This window comes from Arachis ipaensis, chromosome B04 (genome assembly GCF_000816755.2).
Source record: "Arachis ipaensis cultivar K30076 chromosome B04, Araip1.1, whole genome shotgun sequence".
In the NCBI taxonomy this organism is placed as follows: domain Eukaryota; kingdom Viridiplantae; phylum Streptophyta; class Magnoliopsida; order Fabales; family Fabaceae; genus Arachis; species Arachis ipaensis.
In genome coordinates this window covers 113,813,108-113,827,647 of record NC_029788.2, presented here as the reverse complement: position 1 = coordinate 113,827,647, position 14,540 = coordinate 113,813,108, and the positions used below count along the sequence as shown (strand labels likewise).

The 14,540-nt window shown below is 39.8% G+C and overlaps 1 protein-coding gene and 1 long non-coding RNA gene across 2 annotated transcripts; both read right to left on the bottom strand.

Annotated features, from left to right (window-relative positions):
• On the bottom strand, positions 8,668-9,570 carry LOC107636994. Its single transcript, XM_016340454.1, has one exon. It carries the CDS (start codon positions 9,568-9,570, stop codon positions 8,668-8,670), a length of 903 nt encoding a protein of 300 aa, XP_016195940.1.
• On the bottom strand, positions 11,996-14,330 carry LOC110270766. Its single transcript, XR_002360402.1, has 3 exons — positions 14,275-14,330; positions 14,018-14,175; positions 11,996-12,166 (listed from the first exon to the last, which is right to left on the bottom strand). It is a non-coding gene; the product is annotated as an uncharacterized LOC110270766 (long non-coding RNA).

Here is a 14,540-nt window from a genome sequence, read left to right as displayed (position 1 = left end):
GAAATTAAGGATAGGAGTGGTAACCAGAATTTAGTGGTAGACCACTTGAGTCGCCTTAAGCACATTAAGGATGACTCTACTCCTATCAATGATACTTTCCCATTTGATAGTTTGAAAGCAGTATCTGAAGTAGTTTCTTGGTATGCACTTGTAGCTAATTATCTAGTTAGTCGTACTTTCCCTCCCAATTTTACTAAGCATCAAAGGGACAAGCTGAAAAGCGAGTCTAAATATTATATATAGGATGACCCATATTTGTGGAGGTGTGGTGCTGACCAGGTAATTAGAAGGTGTGTGCCCAATCAGAATTCCAGTCCATTTTAGAGGCCTGCCACTCTTCTGAGAGTGGAGGACATTTTGGCCCTCAAAGAACAGCTAAAAAAATTTTAGACTATGGATTCTGGTGGCTTACTCTTTTTAAAGATACTGCTGCTTTTTGTAAATCTTGTTTCCCATGCCAAAGATTTGGTAATATATCCAAGAGGGATGAGATGCCTCAACATATTATGCTTTTCTGTGAAATTTTTTATGTTTGGGGGATTGACTTCATGGGTCCATTTCCAAACTCTAATGGTTACCTTTATATACTATTAGCTGTAGATTATGTTTCTAAATGGGTGGAAGCAATTCCTACCCATACTGATGATGCCAACACTGTTGTTTTCTTTGTTAGAAACCATATTATCTGTCGCTTTGGATCACCACGAGCAATCGTAAGTGATCAAGGCACTCACTTTTGTAACAGGAGACTGACAGGATTACTGAAGAAGCATGGGATTGTTCATAAAGTAGCAACAGCTTATCATCTCCACACCAATGGACAAGCAGAAGTGTCTAACATGGAGATTAAATGCATTATGGAGAAGATAGTAAAGTCTCGTAGAAAAGACTGGAGTGCCAGGCTACAAGATGCACTCTGGGCATATAGAACAGTATACAAGACACCCATTGGGATGAGCCCCTTCCGCTTAGTGTACAGAAAGGCTTGCCACCTTTCAGTAGATGTGGAACACAAGGCTTTCTGGGCTGTGAGGGAGTGCAACATGAATTTTGAAGAAGCTGGTGCTGAAAGGAAGCTGCACCTAGCAGAATTGGAGAATCTTTACTTAGAAGCATATGACAACTCCAGGCGATACAAGGAGAAGATGAAGGCTGTCCATGACAAGCACATAAAAAGGAGAGAATTCAGACCAGGGGAGTTAGTTCTTCTCTATAACTCCAGACTGAGACTCATGCCAGGTAAACTGAGATCAAGATGGGAAGGTCCTTACAGAGTAGAAAAGGCAGAGCCATACGGAGTTTTTCACCTGCGTCATCCTTCTAGTTCAAAATTCATCAAGGTCAATGGACATCGCATAAAGCTTTATCATGGTGAGAAGATGAAGGATCACAAAGAGCTAGAGGTTTTCCTCTTGGAAGATCCACCAACAGAAGCAGAATTAGCCTCCCATGCGGGCGCGTCGCCCATGCACACGCGTGACCCTACAAACTCGACGTAAATAGGTGTATGGAAGAGAGTTATGATGGAGTGGGGCTGGAATGGTTCTGGAAGCACAAACCCCATCACGCGTACGCGTCACCTACGCGTACGCGTCATTTTTCAAAATTAGGCCATTCACGCGTGCGCATCACCCACGCGCACGCGTCACCCAAAATTTTTGCAATATGCGAACGAAACAGAGAGTTATGCGTGTGCGAGGTTGCACTCACGCCAATAGCATAAATCAGGTCACGCATGCACGTCACCCACGCGAACGCGTCACCTGAAAATCTCACAAACCACGTGAACGCGTGCTCCACGCGTCCGCGTCATATGCGACGCACAGTTTTACTATGTCAGCGCCAGATATCTTATCTTTTCTTCCCCAATCCTAATTTTTTCTTCTCCCTTCTTATTTTTTCTCCCTTCTTTCTTCTTTATCCCTTCTTACTTTTTACCTTTTTCTCCCCTCTTTTTCACATCCATTCTCAAGGTTCTTTTCTTTTCTTCTTCCCTTTTTTACTTTTCCATTATTATTATTACTTTTATTTATGTTTTCTTCTTCTTTTTCTTCTTACTTTCATTATCTATGTCTTCTTTTTCTTTCTTTTTCTTTTTACATTCTTTTCATTGGTGTTAGAAATTTAACTGGGTGATTGTTTTCTTCTTATTTTGCTTGTGGATTATTTAAAAGTTGTTTGACAATTAATATTACTTCTCAAGGGTTGCTTGCATATTCAATTTAATACTTTCAACAACATATTTACCATGCATGCTAAGTGTTTATGAAAAACCCGTATGGTATTATGCATTTTTAAATTATTCTATTCTTCTACTCTAATGCCTGTTTTTCACAAAACCATTTTTATAAATTATTCATTAAGTATAATTGTCAAAACAAACAGGTTGTTAGTTTGAAAGAGTTGATAATCAAATTGGACATTTAATGCTTGATCTATGCTACTCATGCCTTTGCTAGCATGCCAATAAACATCTTGCATCTACTTGCCACAACATGCACTTGCTATATTTCCATTGATGAACTTCTCACATGTAGTCGCGACCATGTGTTAACGACATCCCTCATTACTGTGCATTGATTATCACTTGTACTGTCCTCTTCCTTGCTCGAACCCTTAGCTTTACATATTACTTTTCTTTTCCTTTTTCAGGATGACTACCAAGAAGGGTAAAAAGAAAGCTACTCCCAAACCACCAGCAAGGAAAGAAACAAAAAGAGCACTAGCTGCAGAGCCATCTTCAACAGCAGTAAAGCCCTCAACAAAGCGAATCAAGAGGATCATTAAGGTCGATGAAAAAGAGAAAGCCTTTCCAGCAAAGGACACTGCGCGGTTCACTAACCGCTACTGTGAGCAGATGTTCCCTATCCTGGCTGAGAGGAACTATAATAATGAATACCTTCTCATCCTCTCGACCAACATTGTTGACTTTGTTGAGCCCCGAATTGAACGAAGACAATGGGGATTCCTACGGAGACAGCCACGGCAGGTTAACCTTTCATGGGTAGTTGAATTCTACTCCAATTTTCACATGCCAACCATGCAGTCTGTCTATGTCCATCAGAAGAGGCCATTCAACGAGCTTTAGATCTTCCCCCTACTCCAGAAGGATTGGACGCATTCCAAAAAGTCTCATTCAAACGCCAGACATACCAATTTGACTAGGACACCGTTCTCAGAGTTATAGCACAACCTGGCAGTAGATGGATCTATGGATACCATCAATCTCGACCTAAGAGCATATTGGCTTCAGCACTCACCTTGGAGGCTGGAGTATGGGTACAGGTTATGTCACATTACGTCTTTCTGAGCACTCACGAGTCCTCCTTCACTGCAAACATGGCTGTTCTACTTTGGTGTATCCTTACAGACCAGCACCTCAATTTACCAAGACACATTTGGCATGCTATGGGACACGTACAAATTGCGGACAACCTACCTTTTCCCGCCTTGGTTTTAGATCTAGTCTCAGCAGCCAGAGTATCCTACAGAGATGGGGACACCAAGGCCATGATTCCGTGGGATGATCAGATCGTCCCTAACGGGAAGTATATTAGACCTCCAGCAGCCACTACTAGCCGGACTGCAGAACCGGGCAAAGATATTCCTTCTCCTTCCACATCCCAAGCAACTTCAACAAACCAACTGCTCCATCAGATACTTGAGAGGTTGGACCGGCTTGACCGGAAAGGAAAGCAAAGGGAGTGCCGTAACAAGCGCCGATTTACATACCTCAAGGAGCTGCTTGTTAGTAACCACCCACCTGAAAAAAACCTAGACACCCCAGACTCCACTTCATTTACAAGCACAGGGAGCCATGACGGTCCCGATTGTGGAGATGCTGCTACCAGCCCCCCTTTGTTCCTGACTGACGGCACCGAAGACGGTGTCAAGCTTTAAGTGTGGAGAGGTCAGTTAGTACCTGACTTCCAAAGGTAACTACTCTTTCTTAACACCAATAGGTTATTTTTATTTTGTTAGGATAGGATAAATTACATAGTAATAGGTTATTTGCATGCATGTTCTATTTGGTTGAAAAACAATAAGTTTCTTTTTAAGACCCTATTTTTGAAAATTTCACTAATTTAAATCAAAACTTTTTGTGTTAAACTTGTTTGAAGATTGTATTTGGAACATAGTTTAAAGTTAAGAACACACAACCCAGTGAGAATTGAGCTTAATTACATGGTTACACTATTTAACCATAAAATTTTTTTATTCTTGTGTGTTTACTTCTCTATGATTATAATCTATATTTTGTTCCATCCTATATGTCCAATGTTTGATGTCTTATATGCATGCATATGATTGAGGCCATTACTTGATTATTAACTCACTTATCCCAAATAGCCTACCCTTCCATTCACCTTTGTTAGCCACTTTGAGCTTTTTAATCTCATTTGTTCTATATTTTACCACATCACTAATCTTAAGTGGAAAAATAAGTAATACCCCAAATTGAATCTTTGGTTAGCTTAAGATAGAGATTGTGTATCAATTAAGTGTGGGAAACTGTGGGAACATGGGTCAACAAGGGAATGTGTTATGTTTTTACAATTGATAAAATATTGGGAATTTGGGTGCCTACTCATGTGAAACTAGAAAAATTAAAAATCCAGGTGCATTGATAAAAGTTATGTTTATTTTTACTTTAAAAAAATTCAAAAATATTCAAGTAATTAAGTAAATAAATAAATGAATAAAGGGGAAAAATTACCCCAATGTTAAATTTAACGAAAAATCAATGCATATGCGATACAAGTTAAGAGAAAAGTTGATGCATGAGTATGTAATACAAAAGTGGGAAAATTTTGGGTAGCTAGGCATGATTTAAGAAGAATATAGAGTATGTATAGGTAAGAGCTTAGGTTAATCAAAGATTCAATTTATAGCTCACTTAGCCATATATATACCCTCACCTTTACCTTGGTCCCATTACAACCTTGAAAAGACCTCATGATGTTTGCATTGGTACATTAAATACTTTTTGATTGGTTAGGTAAAGAAAAAAGTTTAGAAAGCATGACTAGAGAAGAGTAGAGTGATTACCCTATACACTTGAGTGATTAGAGTGCACATATACTATCAGTGAGGGTTCAATGCTTAATTCTATGTTCCCTGCTTTCATGAGCTGTCTTCTTACAAGTTTACTTGTTTCTAATGTATAGTTTGAATTAGTGGAATTTGAGTTATTTTTGTCTTGAAGAACTTATTTACTTTTAACCAAGTAGGCAAAAATCATTTTAGCATATAGTCGCATTCATATACATAGGTTGCATTGCATTGCATGAGTCTTACTTTTCCCTACTCATTTATTTTATCTCCTTAAGCTAAGCATGAGGACATGCTAATGTTTAAGTGTAGGGAGGTTGATAAACCACTATTTTATGGTTTATCTTGTGTTTAATTGAGTGGTTTCATCAAGCCTTTACCCACTTATTCACATAAATGGCATGATTTTACAATTCCTTCCTAAGTTTGTTCTATGGTTGAAAACTTGCTCCCTAGAAATCTTTAATTTGTGTATTTAATTCTCCTTTATACCATTCGATGCCGTAATCCGTGTGTTAAGTGTTTCAGACTTTATAGGGCAGGAATGGCTTAGAAATTGGAGAGGAAGCTTGCAAAAAATGGAAGGAACACAAGAAACTAAGGAGATGACCAGCGAGCATCGACACGCACGCATGGCTCACGCGTGCGCGCGACATGAAGAAATTTGCAGCGACGCGTGCACGTGCCTAACGCGTACGCGTGGATTGGAGTCTGCACAAAAGACCCGCACGCGTGGACGACACGTACGCGTGACAAGGAAATTCGCCAAATGACGCGCACGTGTGACTGACGCGTACGCGTGACCTGCCGATCTGCAGAATTAACAGAAAATGCTGGGGGCGATTTCGGGCCGTGTTTTGACCCAGTTTTCAGCCCAGAAACACAGAATAAAGCCAGGAAACGTGCAGAGACTCAGGAGACACATTCACACATTCTCATTAGGATAGTTTTTAGGTTTTTAGATTTGAATCTAGAGAGAAACTACTCTTCCTCTAGGTTCTATTTACATTCATAGTTTCATAGTTTATTGCTTTTGCTTTTGGATATTGAAGAGTCTTCACCTCCGTTGAAGATACTATTCTAGTTTGTTTCCTTACTTGCTCTTTTATTTATTCCATATTCTTAATTCTTGTTTAGAGTGGTAATTGGATTATTTTCATGGATTGTTATTGCAAAGGATTACTTTTACTTTTAATTAATTTAAATCTCCATTTTATTTAAATTATTATGTCTCTTTTCTATTCCAAACTCCCAATAATGAAGATGGTATCCATGTCAATAGAGTAGATTCCCTACTTGACATGGGGGTTGATTAAGAGGAGACACTTGAGTTGGAATACTCAAGTAATTAGTTAAATTAGAAGTTGTTGGCTAATTCTGTATTTACTAATGCTAGACCTTCCCAAGGGAGAGGACTAGGATTTGCGAATAAGAGTTAGCTCAATCACTTGACTTTTTTTATTTAGTAAGGGTTAACTAAGTGAAAATAACCACCTCTTTATACTACACTTGAGAGAATTCCAACAAGGACAGAACTTCCAATTAATCATTCTCCCAGTCAAGGCTTTTTATTCTGAATAATATAAATTCCTTTTAATTTTCATTGCACTAAATTACAATTGTTTATTTTCTGTTAATCAATTCTCAACTCTCGGAAACTCCTGATTAATAAATTAGCACCCTTTCTAGCAACTCGTTGGGAGACGACCTGGGACTCATACACCCAGTATTTTTATTCTAATTTTTGTGATATCTTTCTAAATTGATGCGGCAGATTTTTGCTGGTTAAGAGCTATACTCGCAACGCTGTTCTTATATTACAATCTCTTAATTGCTCTAATTTCTGCCACGCATCAGTGAGGCATAAGCTACAACCTTATGATGCTGCATCAACACACATCCTAAACCTTTCAAGGATGCATCACAGTACACCTCGAATGGTTCTCTCGGCTCAGGAAACACTAATACAGGGGCGGTAGTCAATCTCTGCTTTAAGGCAAGGAAACTCTCCTCACACTCGGGTGTCCATTCAAAAGGAACATCCTTCCTGGTCAGCTTGGTCAAGGGCAAAGCGAGCTGTGAAAACCCTTTAATGAACCTCCAATAATAACCCGCCAAGCCTAAGAAACTTCTGATTTCCGTCACTGAAGTTGGTCGCTCCCAATTCATCACCGCCTCAACCTTGGCAGGATCAACTGCTATTCCTTGCTTACTTACCACATGACCAAGAAATTTCACCTCAGACTTCCAGAACTCACACTTGGATAGCTTGGCATACAGCTTCCTATCCTTCAGAATTTGTAACACTGTTCGCAAGTGTTCAGCATGCTCATCCTCAATCTTAGAATAGATAAGAATGTTGTCAATAAACACAACAACAAACTTATCCAGATATGGATGGAAAATTCTGTTCATGTAATCCATGAATATTTCCAGAGCATTAGTTATTCCGAAGGACATCACGGTATATTCATAGTGGCCATAACGCGTTCTGAAAGTAGTTTTGGGAATATCCTCATCTCTGACCCTTATCTGGTGGTATCCGGATCGTAGATCAATCTTAGAGAACACACCGGCTCCCTGTAATTGGTCCATCAGCTCATCAATCCTTGGCAACGGGTATTTATTCTTCACTGTAACCTTATTCAGCTGCCTATAGTCAACACATAAGCGCATACTTCTATCTTTCTTCTTCACTAGTAATACCGGCGCACCACACAGTGATACACTTGGTCGGATAAACTTCTTACCCAACAGATCCTCCAGTTGAATCTTTAATTCGGCCATTTCTAGAGGCGACATCCTGTAAGGAGCACTCGAGATTGGTCCGGCCCCAGGTACTAAATCAATAACAAACTCATCTTCCCGTTTTGGTGGAAATTCATCAATATCATGAGGGAACATCTCCGGAAACTCACACACAACTGGGATTTGTTCCAAGTTCTGATCATCACCCGACACACCCGCAGATAACAACAATATCCCCTGACATTCATCCCCAGAATAGTTCACCATCATGGAATTCAAGTAGCAGTTATTCACTACAACCGGCCCTTCAGTGCCTTCAGGCATAAAATACACTACTTTCGCCGAGAAATCTAGTAGAACGCAGTTCTTGGATAACCATTCCAATCCTAAAATGAGATCAAGACCAGTCATCGGCAAACAAATTAAGTTATGCACGAAATCACGCCCTTGTACTCGAAAAGGAACTTGGGGGCACTCTAACCTAGTCACCATAGCCTCGTGGGTAGCATTATATACCTTTAAATCATACCCCAGTACTACTATTTTCAATCCTAGCTCATCAGCCTTCTCAAATGCAATAAAAGTATGTGAAGCTCCAGAATCAAACAAAGCATTCAAAGTTTTACCCGCCATCTCACAGTTACCTCTGATCAATGTCTCTGACCCCTCAGCGCCTACTGAAGAAGTAGTGTATACTCTTCCTGGTTGTTGCACCCTGCCTGTCTTATACCTCTTCTTCTCTGGACAACTACTAGCCAAGTGTCCCAGCTGCCCACAGGAGTAACAGACTCCAATCCCAAACTTGCATGGTCCTGAATGATACTTCCCACATCTGTGGCAACTCATATCCTGATGTGGTTGTTTCCCCTATCTCCTTCCCTGATTAGCATTGGTATTAGGCCTCCTGAAGTTGCCTTGCCCCTGATTGTTCTGAGGGACAAAGCTACCACGCTTGAACTGTCTACCTCTGGGTGCAAAGTTCCTCCCTGTGGTCCTCTGGAATGGCATCCTTAGACTCCCTTTTTCTGCTGCAGCCCTTCTGACACAATCCTCTGCCACCCTGCTCCTATTCACCAGTTCAAAAAACACCCGAATCTGCATAGGCGCCACAAAGCTCTTAATATCACTCCTAAGGCCTCCTTCATACTTTATACACTTCCACTCAGTAAAGTCCTCAGGAGCTCCCTGACAGATGCGTGAGAAGCGGCACAATTCCTCAAACTTACTGGTGTACTCAGTAATAGTCATTTGGCCCTGTTTAAGTTGAAGCAGTTCGAGCTCTTTAGCATTTCTGAATGAGGTAGGGAAATATTTCTTATAGAATTCATCTCGGAACAACTCCCAAAAGATCACAATTCCATCAGGCTGCAGAATGTGCCTCATACCCTGCCACCAGTGCTGAGCTTCACCATGCAACTGGTAAGTTCCAAACTCAACCCACTGTTCATCCGGAATCTGTTGAGCCTGTAATGCTCGCTCAATGGCCTGTATCCAGTTATCAGCATCGATCAGATTCGAGGTCCCTCTGAAAGTTGGAGGGTGAACCTTCAAGAAGGAAGAGAGCGTCATTGGACCATTATCACCTTTATTACCATTGTTCCCATTATTCATTTGGTTTCCCAGGGCTTCAGCTGTCACTTGCATAGCTGCTGTCATATTGCCTAATGCAGCCATGAATTCTATAGGGTTAGGAGTGTTTCCTGATGCTTCAAGCATAGCATTGCCTATTCGGCCTCTACCTCGCCCACGTCTGCGTTCGCGAGTAGACATCTGGTCCCTATACACACCAAACAAGTGATATCAAGTTGATCAGTCTCAATATCGCAAGTTCAATGCTTTAAGTCCCAAATGCATGCTCATAAATGTTTATGCCACATATATCAGTTAGATATCCTAATAGCACATAAACACACACACAGAGAATGCACAAAAGCACAATCAGTCCATCCTCAGGCTCTATAGGAACGAACTGCTCTAATACCATGATGTAACACCCTACTACACAGAGTTTTACGCTTAAGTCGTAGAACAGAGGTAGTGTGGTGTTACGGACCTCTAAACAGCAAAATAAATACATAGTAGAGAAGAAGATAATATACTAGGAGCCTTGAAACAAAACGGATAAGCAAAAATCGCAAAATGAAAAGCGCAACGCTCAAAAGAAAGGATTATTTGCGTGCTAAGAAACCTAATAGAAACATGATAAAAAGAAGCAAAAGGATAAAGGAAAGCCAAGGAAACTGCATAACTAGCCCCTGACTCAGCCTGCGAAGCTAAGGCTGGCTGGAGGATACATATAAACATATATACATACATAAGTGTCCCCAAAATACACCAAAATACCAAAGTAAACTCCTATCTCTCCCTCAACCTCTAAGAGGAGCAGCGTACATAAGTTACTTGGAGAGTAAGCTAAACATATATATATATATGAGAAGAGAAAAGAAGAAAAAAAATGGAGAAAAGAGAAGAAAAGAAGAGTATGTGAAACAAGGGTTGCTCACGCATATGCGGAATGTCACGCGTATGCGTGACATGGGAAAATGAAGAGTGACGCGTACGCGTAAGCGTGACAGAGGAAAACAGAGGGTGGCACGTATGCTGAAGCCACGCGTACGCGTACGTTAAAATTGTGCTAAACGCACAGTTCCCGCATGGTCCTGGCACAACTCTCTATCCAGGCCATGCGGTGGCATAGTCCGCACACAGTGGACGCATGGTCAGATTTGGGGTGTCACGCGTATGCGTCGGGCATGCATACCTGTGACTCTTCTTTTTTTTTTTTCTCCTTCAAAACTCAAGGATAAATAGGATTTTTCACCCACTATTTACATTTTTAAAACCAACCAAATTTCAAAATTAGCACAATCCTTAACTTTTAAAAACTATTCAAACACTCAACTATGCAATTCAAACAAAAATGCAATTCAAAACAAGTTTTCCAACTATTCTAACCTACAACTTAAAACAAAAATCTAACCAATCAAACTAACATCTAAGGGTAATATATACAATAGTGATATAAAGAAAGAAAGTACTTAATAATGGAAACTCAATTCATTCATCAACTATATACACAAGAGAATAGAAAGAGTTTACTATGGTGGGTGTCTCCCACCTAGCACTTTTATTGATTGTCCTTAAGTTGGACATTTGGGAAGCTCCTTGTCATGGTGGCTTGTGCTTGTATTCATCCTTGAACTTCCAACAATACTTGGATCTCCAAAATGCTCCAAGATTTTCAATTGATTGCACCAAGCCTTGATGAAGTTCTAAACAAGTTATGAGCTCCCAAAGTTGATCCTCATGTGGTAATCCGGGATCCCAAATCTTGTTTTCACACCCATCTTCAAGTTGATCATTACAATTCCAATTGGGTGACAAGCAATTCGAATTCTCACTCTAGCACACAAACATTTTCCTAGACCCAAGTAATCTAGCTCTACACCAATCCTTGCACTTCAACCTTGAGCTCTTAACCTTAATGAACCTTGATTTACAATGCCTACTATTAACCATCTCCTTTTTGCTCTTGAATCCGCAAAGAGCTCTAAGTTGCCCATCCATCTCAAGAAAACCATATTCAAGCGGGAAAATAAAGCTTCGGGATAAGAGATTTACCCACTTGAATAAAAGAATGGATGGTTGCTTAGTGAGAGAGGCTCCAACTGGCTTTGGCAGGGTGATTGCAACTCCCTTTGGCTCTTTCTTGATAACTTTCACCTCTTGACAAGCTTCTTTAACTTTAACCTCTTCCTCACCAGATTCTTCTAATTCTTCCCCATCACTCAAGTCATAAGTTGGAGGTTGAGTGAGGTCTACCTCAACATCAAATTTGTAACACCCTACTACACAGAGTTTTATACTTAAGTCGTAGAATAGAGGTAGTGTGGTATTACGGACCTCTAAACAGCAAAATAAATACATAATAGAGAAGAAGATAATATACTAGGAGCCTTGAAACAAAACGGGTAAGCAAAAATTGCAAAATGAAAAGTGCAACGCTCAAAAGAAAGGATTACTTGCGTGCTAAGAAACCTAATAGGAACATGATAAAAAGAAGCAAAAGGATAAAGGAAAGCCAAGGAAACAGCATAACTAGCCCCTGACTCAGCCTGCGAAGCTAAGGCTGGCCTGAGGATACATATAAACATATATACATACATAAGTGTCCCTAAAATACACCAAAATACCAAAGTAAACTCATATCTCTCCCTCAACCTCTAAGAGGAGCAGCGTACATAAGTTACTTGGAGAGTAAGCTAAACATATATATACATATATACAAACAGAAACCAAAATACACCCAAGGACTACTTCGCTTCCCAGGATCCAGACGTCTAGCGAGGAGCCTCTCGACCTGCATCTGAAAAATAACAATATAATATGGAATGATAACTGGAGGTTCTCAGCATGGTAAAAGTGCCACGCGTATAATAAATAAGGTCCTGAGAATGCCATAGGCAATCCTAGAACTCCGTTATTCAATTATCTAACTTAAGTACTAAACAGAAGCCATAAACAGGGGTAGGTATTCTAAATCTACCTAACTTACTCAAGTTTAATCTTAACCTAACATCAAACCATTTCTCCATTTCCCCCATTCCTCCATCACTCATAATGCTATAGAAACAAGCAACCAAACAAGTTCACGCACAAGTAATAAGCAGATAGTACAAATAGCAAGTATAACAGATAGCAGGTGATATATATCAGTTAGGCATACCCAGGAAATGCAAGGCAACCAATACAAACAAATGCATATGATGCATGACTGTCCTATGCCTGATGGGCCCATCTGTCGGTTATCCAGCCAACCCGACAAGTCCAAAAACTTTAGACTGTCCCCCGCCGGGCATCCCCAAGAGTCTATGCATAGAGTTCACATTTAATCATCATATAATCACTCAATGGGGACAATCCATACCCGGGAATTTATATGTGCTCGGTCACCCTTACGACATAGGGTAACCAGAGTATCGAGATTCAACTTGGAACACGTGGGGGCAAGCCACGGTTTTTACCCAGGAAAACTCGTATCTCAGATATCATTATTCATAAGCCATGGCAATTATCATCATTACATCATCAAATATCAAGCCTTAACGTTAAACTTCATTAACATTCTTATTTTCTCCATAAAAGCCACCGTTTACAACTTTCTTCACCCTCAAGTTATCTTGTTTTCCTAGCTTCTTTTATCTACTGGACCTAGAACCATACTTTAAGCCTTAAAGGGAAGAAAATAGAGGTTTAGAAGTAGAAAATTAGTTTAAAAATGGCCAAACCCGATTTTTGCAGCAGGCAGCATCCACGCGTACGCATGAACATGCTCACACACGTACGCATGCCTCTCGTGCATGCGTCGCCAAAATTCCACGCCACGCGTACGCGTGGTTGGGCGTTTTTCAAAAAAAAATGGGCAGAATGCCCAGAAAGCTTGCAGCAACCTGTTTGGTCATCCTGAACTCAGATTTAAACACTAAACTTGCAACGTCTATAACTTTCTTCACAAAATTTTGTTTTCCACAAAGTTGATATCAATAAAAAACTCTTAAAACCATCTTTTATTTGCAACAAACCACAATTCAATCCAAAATTTGAGGAGAATATTATGGACGTCCAAAGTTCATCAAAATTTGGTTTTAACCAATTTCCAACAAAACCTCACTTTCATCAATTTAATTTTCTTACCATTAAAACTTACCTTACAATACCATATCAACCCAATTCACCAACAACCATTGCCAATATAACCTATAATCAACTTAACCAACCTTGATCATCAATAATTATCTGCATTTACCTCATACATCATTAACCCTTCATTTATTCATATCAATTCTTCACCTATGCCAACTTTCATCATACATTTGTCAACCTTCCATCAACATACACCAATTAAATGCCATTAACATAAACCAACTCTTTATACACATTAATCCATCAACTTTACATAACACATTTTAGTAACAAACACCAACCATAATCCATCAATACATCAACATCAACACAACCCCTTATAAGCAAATCCAAAAGCATAAAATTAATGCCCTCAATGTCTCATAATTCCAATATGTGTTCATCAACAAATATACTAACAACAATACAAAACTACTCATTTAATGCCATTAACAAATTCAACTTATCCTATGGTTCTTCTAACCTAAGTTTTTACAACACCGTAAATATTACACGTGCGAAAATTAAACCATACCTTGGCCGATCACTTAGCTCACCCAAGGCAGCCTCACAACACAAAATTACAACCCCTCCAAGCTCAACCAAACAGCCCCAAAACAAGCCTTGATTACCAACAAACCTCCAAGTAATCCCAATTCAATTCCAATGCATAAACACCCACTTAACCTACACCTAATACATATATATACCTAATACATATATATATATATATGTTCCAATTCAGTTTTCCATTACAAATACAAAATGGAGCTAGGATTAGGGTGTTCTTACCATACCCATATGCTCAATAGCTTGAGCCCACAAGTTCCGAAAGCTAACTTGAATCTAGAACACAAAATTGGACAAGATTCACCATAGGTTTTCAAGTTTACCAAAGAAAGAAAAATAGGAATTCTGAACCTAATAGGAGGCTTACTAGTAAAATTTTTCAGATAGAAAGGTAGAGCTCGACGCGCTGGACGCGTAGCCGCGAACGGTGCGGCGATCGGAGCTCAAATGAGGAAGTTATGGTAGTTGGAAGGAATGGTAAAAGTTTG

Bases quoted from the DNA above. Each gene is read 5' to 3' on its own strand.
- LOC107636994 (XM_016340454.1), bottom strand. From the start codon at position 9,570: ATGTCTACTCGCGAACGCAGACGTGGGCGAGGTAGAGGCCGAATAGGC.